At 43.0% G+C, this 13344-nt stretch overlaps 1 protein-coding gene across 1 annotated transcript in view; it reads left to right on the top strand.

Moving 5' to 3' along the window:
* The window catches only part of SMC1A (structural maintenance of chromosomes 1A), a 31860-nt gene extending 20298 nt beyond the window's left edge, over nt 1-11562 (top strand). Inside the window, exons 20-25 of the mRNA XM_061179431.1 lie at nt 7983-8139; nt 8615-8769; nt 8889-9040; nt 10157-10226; nt 10512-10622; nt 11056-11562. Coding sequence (XP_061035414.1) covers nt 7983-8139; nt 8615-8769; nt 8889-9040; nt 10157-10226; nt 10512-10622; nt 11056-11139 — 729 coding nt within the window. The 3' untranslated portion in view covers nt 11140-11562. The remainder of the gene's footprint in view (nt 1-7982; nt 8140-8614; nt 8770-8888; nt 9041-10156; nt 10227-10511; nt 10623-11055) is intronic.
* The last annotated feature ends 1782 nt before the right edge of the window (nt 11563-13344 follow it).

Below are 13344 nucleotides of genomic sequence, written 5' to 3'. Positions count from 1 at the left end.
GATAGACCTCGGGGGTTCCTCAGGGCTCTGTCCCAGGCATCCTTTCCTTCTCATTTGGTGTTCTCTCATCCTGGGTATCTCCTCTACTCCCCTGGCTTCAGCTGCCATCTCTATGCTAGGGCCCACAGGTACCTCAAACCCCAGCCTTCCTCCCCAAATCGGCCTCTTCTCTTCAGTGCCAGCCCCAGGTTCAAACCAGAAATCTGAGCCTTGTCCTTAACTCTCTCTCTCACTTTGCATATTCAATGAATTACCAAGCCCTGTCAAGTCTACCTTCCAAATATCTACTGAATTCTACTTTTCTCTGTTTCCACTGTCTCTCTAGTTCAGGCTGCTTTCACCACTCACATGGACTACTGTAGGAGCCTTCCAAATAGTTTCTGATGCTTTCCAATCTTTCCTTATAGCCAGGCAGGGGGACTTGATTTTTTTTTTTTTTTTTAACTTTTTTATTATGGAAAATTTCAAACAGATACAGAAGTAGAGAGAATGATATGATGAACCCCAGGTACCCATCATCCAGCTTCAATAATTAGCAACATATGGTCAATCCTGTTTTTTATACCCTTCCCCCTCCTGATGAGCACATTTTAAATCAAATTCTAGATATTCCATTCATAATTACCTCAGTATATATCTCTAGGACTCCTTTTTAAAAAATGTAATCACGATATTATACCAAAAAATTAGCACTAACTGTGTAATGTCATCTGATATTCAATAAATGTTTAGATTTCCATGAATGTCCCATAAATATCTTTTTTAAAAATATTGTTTCTGTGTTTAAATCAGGATTCAAGTGAGGTCCGTGTGTTTAAATTGGTCTCTTATGGTCTATAACATTTTTTTATCCCTTTTTATTTTTTTCTTGCTATTTATGGAGGAAACTGGGTCATTGGTCTTGTACAATTTTCTATACTCTGAATTTGGCTGATTGTGTCCCATGATGTTTTTTAACATGTTCTTCCATCCTTGTGTTTCCTATAAACTGGTAGTTAAATCTGTGGTTTGATTGGATTCAGATTCATTTTTTATTTTTGGCAAGAATATATCATATGTGGTACCGTGTACTTATGAACTTCCTTTTGCATCGCATCAGTAGACACTGAATGTCAGTTCTCTCTATCTTTGTAATGATAAGATTGATGAATGCTCAACACTACCTATGAAATATTCTTGCCAAAAACTCAAACAAGGATCTGATTAAGCTTTTATGTCCACCAATTATATGAAACACTGGTGCCAGAGGAACATGTTAAATAAAAGCACAGGGATGCAGTTAACTAGATCCAGACTGTGGGAAACTCTAAAGGACAGAAGACCTGGTCTCTTCCATAAATAAATGGGAAGAAAGAAATAAACAGAAAGGGAGAACTTTTATAGGCTTATGAGACAAATCAACCAGTTACAATGTGTGGCCTTCCCTTGAATCCATTGCAAAGAAAAGAGAGACAGGGGAATTTATAGATTAAATGAGATTTAAGAGACATATCAACCAATTGTAACGTGGGCACCTTATTTGGAACCTGCTTTGAAAAAAACCTGCAAAAAATTTTTTATGTAACACAATTGGGATGATTTGAACGCTGACCAGATAGTTTATGATGTTCAGGAATTGCTGTTAATATTTTTAGGTGATAATGGTATTGTGGTTTTATTTTTAAAATGTCCTTACCTTTTACAACAGTGGTTCTCAATGGGTGGGGTGGATTTTGCCTCCCCAGGGGACATTTGGTAATGTCTGGAGATACTCTTGTCACACCCAGTTGTCGCAACTGGGGCAGAGGTTGCTACCAGTATCTAGTGGGTAGACAGCAGGGATGCTGCTAAACATCCTACAGTGCACAAAGGACAGCCCCCACAACAACAAATTATTTGGCTCAAAATATCGTTAGTGCTAAGATTCAGAAACCCTGTTTTAGAGGTACATACTAAAGTATTTATGGATGAAACATTTGAGATTTGGTTTAAAATAGTTGAATATAGAAAGAAATTGGGTATAGATGGCAGAGTATTGGCCATGAGTTGATAATTATTGAAGCTGGGTACGTGGGGTTCATTGTATTATTCTCTGCATTTCTGTGAATGTTTAAAAATTTACGTAATGTAAAGTTAAAAAAGGAAAAACAATCATGATCACCATGTTCAGGTGTTGTTAGCCCCATCAATCTTATAAAGTTCCCTATCAGCCTTTCACAGCTGGTTTTAGCAGCTATTAACGAACGATCATTGCCTACATCTATTAAGGGCTGCAAAATGGTAATTTTCTGATTCTTTCATTCCTCCTACATTTATTAATTGGATTTCTAAAAAAGAACTTTCTCACATCAACTGTTTGGTTCCCTTGAAATTCAGTTAGTACAGAAAAAGTAGAATAAATACTTAATTCTTTGCCTTTATTTACCAGCTTTCAGAATGAGTTGGTTGCCCTTGTAACCTTTAAAGGTGACCAGTGAGGTTTCTAATTTATATTTATTATAAACTTAAGTGTTCAAATGTATTTTGGTATGTTTCAGTCTATTTGGAGTCATTTTTCTTTTTGATATTCAAATTGTCCCATTCTTGACCAGCGGGAGCCACTTCAAGTTGATTTTTGCTATTGTTCTTATTAGATTTTTATTATGGAAAATTTCATATGCAGAAGTAAAATAGTACAGTGCTGTCTCATGTGGCCATCACCAGTTTCAGCAGTTATCAACTCATGGCCAAACTTGTTTCATATGCACCCCCACACACTCCATCCTCCCCTTCCCACCCCCAGGTCATTTTAAAAATTCTGGACACCATGTCATTTCATTTGTAAATATTTCAGAACGTATCTCTATAAGAGAAAATTCTTAAAAATATTTAGAATCATTATCATACAAAAAACCCAATTACTTAACATTAGAATTATATATTATTATATAATTCCTTAATAATAATATTATGATTAGTATTCACATTTCCCTGATTGTTATACACACACACACACTCACAGTTTGCTTGCTTGAACTGGGAGTCAAGTAAGATGAAAGAGGGATAGATGATTGATATAGTGATTGGTTGATGATGTCTCCTAAGTCTCATTTAATCCAGAAGTTCCCCCTCTGTTTTTATTTTTCTCTGCAATATTTATTGTTGTTGAAGAAATTCGCTCATTTCTCCTGAAGGATTTTCTACATTCTGTACTTTGTTGATTGTATCCTGTGGTTTTTAAAATGTTCCCCCAGAACAAAGCAAAAAAAATAAGTTCTGCTGTCCCCCATAGTTCCTGTAAGTGGGTAGTTACATGTAGATCAGTGCTGTTCAATAGAGATACAGTATCACCCACATGTGTAACTTTTAAAAGGTGAAATTAATTTTAATACTATATTTTGTTTAACCGAGTATATCCAAAAGAATGATCATTTCAATGCGTAAACAGTATAAAAATTATTGATGAGAAATTTAACCATCTCTTTGTACTAAGTCTTCAAAATTCATTATCTATTTTAAGCTTCCAGCACATCTCAATTTGGATGCTAAATTTTACTCAGAAATACTTGATCTGTATTTAGATATCCTAAAATTTACAATTGAAAAAGGAGAACCACATACCTAAGTTGTTCCAAATATACTTAGAAGTTTTGTAGTAACTGAATTGAGTATCCGTTTTTAAATTTAAATTAGCTAGCATTCAATAAAATTAAAACTTTAGTTCCTCAGTCACACTAGCTGCGTTTTTCATGCTCAGTAGTGACATGTGGCTTGTGGCCACTGTATTGGACAGCTCAGATCTAGAGGTTTGATTAGATTCAAGTTTTGGGGTTTATTTTGGTCAAGACTACTTCATATGACGTCATTACTTCCATCAGGAGGTTTATAATGTCTGGTCATTGGCTCTTTTTGTGTGGCTTGCAGCCATGATGATTATTGCCTAGATCCATTACATAATTTGTCAGGGGTTGCAAAATGGTCATCTTATTCTATCATTTCTTTATTAGCTGGAATACTGTAAAGAGATTTCCTCTCGTCAATTATTTGGTTACCCTGAGGTAGTTTGTATAGGAAAGGCAGGATATATGTGCTTGATTCTTGCCCTTTATTTACCAGTTTATAAAATAATGAGTTGGTTCTTAGGCATTCTCAAGATTTGTCCACTGAGTTGTTTTCATGTTATTATGAACTTATGGATTTAAACACATTTGATGTGTTGCACTCTGTTGTGGTTATTATCCTTCTCATTGCATCAAGGTGTTGTATCTTTGGCCAGTGGGAACTCGTTCAAGTTGGCTTCTGAATAATTTTTTTTTTTTTTAAAGATTTATTGATTGATTGATTGATTGATTGCTATGTTGGGTCTTCGTTTCTGTGCTAGGGCTTTCTCTAGTTGCGGCAAGCGGGGGCCGCTCTTCATCACGGTGCGCGGGCCTCTCACTATCGCGGCCTCTCCTGTTGAGGAGCACAGGCTCCAGACACGCAGGCTCAGTAGCTGTGGCTCACGGGCCCAGCTGCTCCGCGGCATGTGGGATCTTCCCAGACCAGGGCTCGAACCCGTGTCCCCTGCATTGGCAGGCAGATTCTCAACCACTGCGCCACCAGGGAAACCCCTTCTGAATAATTTTGACACAACTCTTGTAGTCTTTTTTTTTTTTTTTCCCCTGGCTGTGCCGCGTGGCATGTGAGATCTTAGTTCCCCGACCAGGGATTGAACCCGTCCCCCCGTATTGGAAGGCGGATTCTTAACCACTGGACCACCAGGGAAGTCCCCTCTTGTAGTCTTTGATATCTTCCTTGCTTTCTGGTATGTCCAGGCTCATCCTTTACGTTTCCCACCCCAGATCTGGAATTAGCCATTTCTCTGAGAAGCTCTGACTTCTTTTAGTAGGGAATGCTATTATTTAGCAACTACCATCTGGACACTGGAATGTTCATGACTGCTGGCTTGCTCAGTGCTTCTAGAACTTTTCAGTAGACTGGGCTACAAAATGCATTTTTTATTTTGAGGGAAAAATGTATCATGAGTTCATATTGATACTTCCAATTGAAATTGTAATTTTCACAGTTTAACGTTGATTTTATGTTTGAGTTTCCAATTATTCTTGCTAAAAATCTGGTTTCTAGCAAGTATTCAATAGTATATTTACTTTAGCCTATCATATATATAGAAAATCATAATAAGATATTATTAGTAACAATTCGATTATTGAATGCTATTTAAGATTTCCTTGATGCTAATGGCTCATTAAGCTAATGGCTCACTGGGCATGGATAGTCGTGTTCCTATGTTTTAAAGTGATTTGAAAGAATCTTCTGAGTGTTTAACCAGCTTAATATATAGTCAGATTTCTTTTGTTTAGTTTTCAATTTTTAAAGGATTTTGCTTTTTAGTATTCTCCTTTATTTTTTCCAAGTTTAATTTTGAAACTTTTCAAACCTACAAGAAAAACTGAAAGAAAAGTACAATTGAACACCCATATGCCTTTCACCTTAGATTGACCAATGAACATTTTCCCAGTTTGCTTTCTCTCTTATCTCTCTTGACTCTCTCCCTCCCTCTGCACTGCACACTTTTTTTGTTTTTGCTGAACCTTTTGAAGGAAGTTGTAGACTTCAGCTCTAAATTCTTCAGCATGCTGGAACAAGGGATTCTCCTCCATAACCACAGTTCAATTTTATACCTAAGAAAATTAATAATTTTATATCTAATATTCCACCCATATTCAAATTTCCCTAGTTGTTACAAAGTGTCTTTTGTAGTAGTTTGTTTTTTTTAAGCTGTGATCCAGTCAAATTCATGCATTGCTTTTGGTTGTTCTGTCTCTTTAGTTTCTTTTATTTAGTTAGTTAGTTTCTTTTAATGTGGAGCAGTCCCCTCACTTTTTTTTTCATAACACTGGTCTTTTGAACAGTCTACATGTTGTCTTGAAGAACAGGATATGTTATGGGTACATTATGGATATGTTAGTTTCCTTTCATTACTCTGTTTAATTTGTTCTACCTAACCTTGTATTTCCTATAAATTGGAAGTTTGAACTATTTTAGAGGCTTGATAGATTTGGGTTAAGTAATTTTTTGGCAAAAACATTTCACTGTGTACTCCCCCTCCCCGCCGGCTGTGCAGCGTGGCTTACAGAATCTTAGTTCCCCGAGCAGAGATTGAACCCAGGCCATGGTAGTGAAAGCACCAAGTCCTAATCACTGGACCGCCAGGGAACTCCCCACTGTGTACTTTATATTGCACCACACCAGGAGGCACATAGTGTTAGGGTGTCCCACTATTCATGATGCTAGGTTTGATCCTCAGTTAAGGTATCAATTGCCAGATCTCAATGCTAAGCATACACTTTTACCTTTGTAAGTAATAAGGAATCTTTAGGGTGATTCTTTGGCATCTTGTCAGTATCTTGTTCCCCAACAGTTTTTTTACCCAGTGGCTTTCACATTTTGATTCAATTTAATTTTGTTTTATAATTATGTAAATTCTTCATTTGATTCTAAAACCAAAAGTATAATACAAGGTATGTGAAGAGAAGTTTAGCTTCCTTTCTTGTCCAACTTCACCCCCCTTCCTGTATGTGTGACCATTTTAGTTTTTGGATTATCTTTTTGTTGTTGTTGTATTTTTAAAATACAAATATATTTGTACGTAAATTATTCACATTTCCTCTCTTAGATAAAAGATAGCATTCTATTGTGTACCTTTCATATTTTACTTATACTGTATCCACGAATCACTCCATACGTATATATAGAGAGAGAGATGTTCAGAAAGGCTTTTCTAAAATATATATATATTCATGTCCTTCCTGTGCTTGAAGTCATTCAGTGGTACCTCACCTCCCTTGGGATAAAGTCCAGATTTCTTAAAAGGCCCGTTATCATTGGGCTTCTTCATGTGCCTCCAGCTTTGTCTCTTTGCCTAGCGCACAGGCACGCGTGTGCTTACACACACACACACACACACAGTTGCTACTATTGCCATGTTGAATTGCCCTTTGCTTATTTGTTTGGCCTTTTTTTTTTCTGCTGTGCTGTGTGGCTTGCGGGGTCTTAGTTCCCTGATCAAGGATTGAACATGGGCCCCGGCAGTGAAAGCGCTGAGTCGTAACCACTGGACCGCCAGGGAATTCCCCTGTTTGGCTTTTGAAGTTCATTAAAGTTGATTACTTTTTTGAATTGCTTTGATTTCCTTGAGTGAACCATGAATAAACCCTGGTTTTGCATGTGATACTCCTGTCTGCATAGAAGACTATTCCTTCTCTCTGTCCTCACCATTCATCCTACAGGCCTGAGCTTAAAAATATTCCTGGAAGCCTTCCCTAGCCCCATTGTCTGAGTTAGGTGCCCTTCTTGTGTGCTGACCCATCACCATCTGTTTATCATTGTTTGGGTATTCACCATACGATGTTCTGATTGTTTGCTTATATGCATTCCTCTGTTAGTCCATGAGCTCTATGAACACAGGAGCCATGACTCACAGGATATGAGTGGCCAGTGCCTGGCATTGGAAGGCATTCAGTAAATATTTATTGACTAAAAGTGGCAGAAAGGCACAAGCCCAGACATGCATCACAATACCCATAAGACCTAAAACCAAGTTCAAATGGAATTTGCTCAGGTGTGGTGATCTGAGCAGAAAACGTGAGTTGCCTTATTCGTTGTCGAGCTGTAAGTGGAGTCCAGACCAGCCTGTGTGGGAGCCTCTAGGTCACCCTGGGATGGCGCTGGCTCATGGCCTGGGCTGAGAGCCAGAGAGGGGCACCACCAGCTGCTCCTCCTGAGAGATGGAGAGGTTGACAGGGCCTGGGGGAAGGGCTAGAGATGAGAAAAGCGACGTCAGCCTGTAATTTCTAGGGACGGTGGGAATGGTTACTGTTGGCAGGACCTGATGAGAGGAGCAGGGTTAGGGAAAAAGAACCTGCCTTCTGCGTGGGAGTAGGTCCCCAGGCCCCCGCTCGGATCAGGTATCTCTGTAGGGGCCTGGCCCTTCTTGATGTTGCTGGGCCTGGGATTTGCAGGATGCCCAGGCCGAGGAGGAGATCAAGCAGGAGATGAACACACTGCAGCAGAAGCTGAATGAGCAGCAGAGTGTGCTCCAGCGTATTGCTGCCCCCAACATGAAGGCCATGGAAAAGCTGGAAAGTGTCCGAGACAAGTTCCAGGAAACCTCAGACGGTAAGGGTTTCCTCTTCTTCTTGGTTCTAAGATGAAGGCAGGAAGCTAGAGGTATGGCAAGGGCCTGTTATACATCACAACAGCTCCTGTTTTTACGTGCTTTCTTACTTGAAACTTCCAAGAGCCCTAAACAGTAGGGATTATCACACCTGTTTTATAGAGTAGAAAACTGCTGAGGTTTAGAGAGAATGAGTGACCTGCCTGAGGTCACACAGCTGGTTGCTGGTAGAGCCCAGGGAAGAATCCATGTTATGTGGCTGCAAGCCCATGTTTCTTCCTTTGCACTATGTGGCTGGCCCACTGGATACAGGTGATCGTGGAACTGTCTTCCTGGGCCCCTCCGCAGGCATTCCTCTTCCTGTGGGATGTCCCTGCTCTGTGGATTGTCAGTTGTAGGTCATTTTTGCCAGGGCATGGTCCTCAGCCTTGGCAGAGCCTGGGTACTGAGGGGTCACCTGTCTTTCCCTTGTGGCAGAGTTTGAGGCAGCCCGAAAGCGAGCCAAGAAGGCCAAGCAGGCATTTGAACAGATCAAGAAGGAGCGCTTTGACCGCTTCAATGCCTGTTTTGAATCAGTGGCCACCAACATTGATGAGATCTACAAGGCCCTGTCCCGTAACAGCAGTGCCCAGGTAGGCTGGAGCCCCTTACCCAACTAGCCCCTACCCATCCTCATTTGCCCTTCCCTCTAGGCTTCCTGTCCTCATCCCCATCTAGACCCAGACCCTTGACCCATCTCCTTTCCCCCTAGGCATTCCTGGGCCCTGAGAACCCCGAGGAGCCCTACTTGGATGGCATCAACTACAACTGTGTGGCTCCTGGCAAACGCTTCCGGCCCATGGACAACTTGTCAGGGGGGGAAAAAACAGTGGCAGCTCTGGCCCTGCTCTTTGCCATCCACAGGTATGGCTGTGCCCCCCCAGGGCAGTTGGTGGAGACTGTACTGAGGCCACTGGAGGCTCTGGGGTCCAAGGATATGCAGAGTTATGCCGAGGTGAAGATGATCTGGTGGACTCTGGTTTGAATCCGTTTCCCTACCTACTACAGCATATCTGGCCTTGGTTTCCTGGACCTGTCTTCCCAATCCAGCCTCATCCACTCAGCATGCCCTCCCCTGCATGTATTCAGTCCCACCTCCAGGCTTTTGCTCACATGGTTGCTGGCTCATAAGCCCTTTTCATGCAAATCTAGCTTGGCCATCACCTTCCACCCCTTCACATCTCATTGTCTTCCTCCTGTTCCTCTAGGAAGCCTGCTTCGACCACTGTGGCATACCCTGACCTCCCCCTCCTGAATGCCAACAGTACTTGAATCTGACTCCCCCCCACAACTTAGTGCTTGATTGTACAGCATCATTCAGTGAGCATTTCTTGAGGGCTGCTCTGTACCAGACCTTGTTGGGGGATTAGGGACACAGATGAGTCAGACATGGTTTCTGTCTTCGAGGAGCTCATGGTCTAGTGGAAGCCAGATGTGTAAACAGACAGTGAGCTAAATGTTGTAACCGGGTGAGCGTGTGAGCTGTGGATGCACAGAGGAGAGCCACCAACCCAATCTGGGAGGGTGTGGGTAGCCAGGAAAGCCTTTCAAGGGCAGCTAACACTTGAGTAGGAAATGCAAAGGATAAGTAGAAGTTAACCAGGGAGACCAGTAGGCATTCCAAGGCAGAGGGTACAGCATGTACAGAGGCAGGGAGACATGGTGTGAGTGGGTGGGGTAGACCTCCAGGTAGCTTGGTCAGTATGGCCAGAGCCTAGGACAGCTTTATCTCCCCAGCCAACCTGGACGCTCCAGAGAGGACCATGTCTTCTGTTCTGTGGGATCCTGGAGCGCAGGGCTGGATGCAAAGGAGGACTCAGTTGGTATATTGGCCTTTAGGGGCTCAGGCAACATTCAGACCTGGGTTTTTTAATCTCTGAAGAAATGGAAGCGGGTGCTGGCCTGTATGATGGGCTCTGGGGCTGTCATGCCCCGCCCCTGCCCCCATCAGTGTCAGCTCACCTACTGGTTCCCTCCCAGCTACAAGCCAGCCCCCTTCTTCGTCCTGGATGAGATCGATGCTGCCCTGGATAACACCAACATTGGCAAGGTGGGTGCAAGGAAAGTGGGGCCCGGGAGGAAGGCCCTCAGGTCAGGGCTGGGTTTCAGGGAACAACTCCTGAGTGCGCCCTAGCCATTCCTGCAGCCTGTTCTCTGTGCCTGGGAGGCTGGGCCCAGGGGCATCCGCACTGTGCTAGTCAGTGGCCTCCTTTCAGCCTCTCTTCCCCCAACCCTCCACCCCCTACCCCACCCCATCTGCCTCTGGTTCTGACTGGATAAGACAGGGAGTGTTAGGGCTTCAGCCCTGCTAAGTGCTCCACGGCCCCTCCCACAGGTAGCAAATTACATCAAGGAGCAGTCGACTTGCAACTTCCAGGCCATCGTCATTTCTCTCAAGGAGGAGTTCTACACCAAGGCTGAGAGCCTCATTGGAGTCTACCCCGAGGTAGGGCGGGCCTGGCTCAGGAGCCAGCCCCACTCCCTGCCTGACTCCCCAGGGCAGGAAGGGAAGGCTGCAGTGGAGGGGCACGGGGGTGGGGGAGCATAGGGACTCAGGTCCTGAATGGCCATCTGGGCTTGTTGGAGCCCTGCCCTGGAGGCTTAGCCAGCTCAGCTGGGCAGGGCCATTGCATTTGGGGACAGGTGGAAAGGCGAGGCAGAGGCAGCCAGACAGCAGAGAAAAGGAGGAGAGTGCAGAGATAGGCAGGAAAAGAAGGCACATGGGACTGAGCACATCCTCTCATACCCAGAGAACCATTGCCTGGGCTTTGGGCAGGTATGTAGGGAGGAGGGTTTGAGGGCCCACAGTCCTGGGGCACTTGACCCCTCTTAATTCTCTCCTTACAATTTTATTTTTCTTTTTCTCCCTCCTCCTTCAGCAAGGGGACTGTGTGATCAGCAAAGTCCTGACCTTCGACCTCACCAAGTACCCAGATGCCAACCCCAACCCCAATGAGCAGTAGCAGTAGTTCTGCCCTCCTGCCCTGTCTAGATCCCTAAGTTACGCCTCTCCCAATCTCTGGATATTTGGCTCCCAACCTTCCCCTACCTCCTGCCCCTGTTTGGTATAATCATGAGATTTAGGCACTGCTATCAAGCATGAAGAGGAACAGAGGTGATGTTAGTTCTGGAGCAAAAATTCCTGAGCTTCAGGGAGCATCCTGGCCTCTGGAAGGAGGTGCTGAGCTGAACTGAGCTGAACAGGGCCATCTGTCCATCCCCCCTTCCACCACCCTGGACCTTACCCCATCACCCATAATCATGGGTTCCTTGGGCCCCCTGCATTTTGCTTGTATGTGGGTATGTACGTGTGTGTATATGTGTCCACATGTGCGCATGTGGGTGTGTTTGAAAAATAATAAAGATATTGGAGACCCATTTTAGAAGGAGCCTAGGCTGAATTTGATTCCAAGAGAGCTTAGTATGACAGCATCCCGGCGCTGGGCATAACCAGACCTCAGGATTCAGGCAGTTACATGAAACCACCCTCATTCACTCATTAATGTTTTCATTCATTTCATGTGTTCATCAAATACATACTGAACACCCTCTTTGTCAGACTCTATGCTAGGAATACAGAACTGAATCAGACATGATCTCTACCCTCCTACTAAGGAGATGCTAGTGGGTTCATGAGTTCCCGTGGTTAGCTGAATCATGTATAGGTGCTTTGAATTTGAGAAGAGGATGATCAGCTCCAGGCTTCCTGGAGGTCACATTTGAGCTGGGCCTTGACAAGTTGGTAGGATTTGGTTGGGTGCTAGGAGCAGAGCCTGGGCTCTGGGGACAATTCTAGTCCCATTTTTTTATCACTTACTAGTTTGACACTGGGCAAGTAATTTGACCTTTCTGTGCCTGTTTCCTCAACTGTAAAATGGGGCTAACAGTATTTACCTACCTCATAGGATTTAATGATGTCAAACTCCTCACTGGAGGCCTTATCCCTGCTTGGAGCCCACTAGGTGCCAACCCCTCAGAATACAAGCCTTCTCATGCCTAACCCCTGAGGGCTTCTGATCCCAGTTGTTAGGGACAGAAGGAGCCTCCAAATCTGGGAGATGCTGAATGCCCTGGTTATTGGGAAAGTTCCAGGGCATTGATGGGGTTTACCTGGTAAGTGGTGGACCTAAGGAACCCTATCGCTTCAATCATGTATGATAACTGGGTGCCTAGGCCCCAACCTGGGTTGTGAGGAAGTAGGGGAGAGGTAGCCTGGGCCGCATCCTGGCTGAATGCGTGTAATGTTCCTTCTGGGAACTAACCGCATTAGTTGCAGGCACTGTGCAGAGGCAGTGCAGTCTGCTGCCATGAGGTCGGTCTTTGCTTGTTCATGTATACTGTCAGACCATCACCTTGTCCGATCTGTATACTACATTTTTTCTTTTTAAAAGTTAAATCAGTTCTAATTACCCAAGTAATGCATGAGTCCATTTTCTTTTTAAGAAATTAGATTGTTGCAAATAAAGCTAGCTTCATTCGACTACCATTCCCCCTCCCCCTCTCAATTGCTATAATGTCTGTTGTACATCCATCTTGACTTTGTTTTAAGACTTTTACATGAGTTCATTGAAAATACTGTGTTTAATGCAGATGGTATATTGAATCATTCTGCAGTTTTCTTTCTTTGCTTAGCAATGTTTTTGAGATCTATGCATGTTGCTAAATGTAGATGCAGTTCATCCTTAGTAATTGTTATGTAGATTGCCATGATGTGACTCTGCCACATTTTATTTACCCATTTCTCGTGTGATAGACAGTAAGACTCTTCTGTTTTGGCTTTTATAAGGATACTACGCAGGAGCATCGTGTGTGCGTGTGTGAAAATTTACCTAGGGTTGATTCCTACAAGTTGAATTACATAATCGTAGGTTATTTATATTTTTGTTTTTAATAGATACTTCCAAATTGTCTTTCTGTACTGTTTACTCAGTATTTTTCTTGAGGTTGTCTTAGGTCTAATATCGTTATCTACTTCATTTCATCCTGAGTAGTGATAACCATGAAACCATGGGTTTGATGTGCTAATAAGTATGTATTTTCTAATACATATCAAAAGGGATAGCTATCAAAACAAAATAAATTTGTCTGTTCAACCAAAGAAGTCACATACCACTAGTGGTATGTGTGCTATAATTTGGGAAATGCTGGCGTATGTGGAAGAGCACAAT

Source organism: Eubalaena glacialis, chromosome X (genome assembly GCF_028564815.1).
Source record: "Eubalaena glacialis isolate mEubGla1 chromosome X, mEubGla1.1.hap2.+ XY, whole genome shotgun sequence".
Taxonomy (NCBI): Eukaryota; Metazoa; Chordata; class Mammalia; order Artiodactyla; family Balaenidae; genus Eubalaena; species Eubalaena glacialis.
The sequence above is the reverse complement of the archived record's forward strand: the minus strand, read 5'-3'. Positions and strand labels throughout refer to the sequence as shown.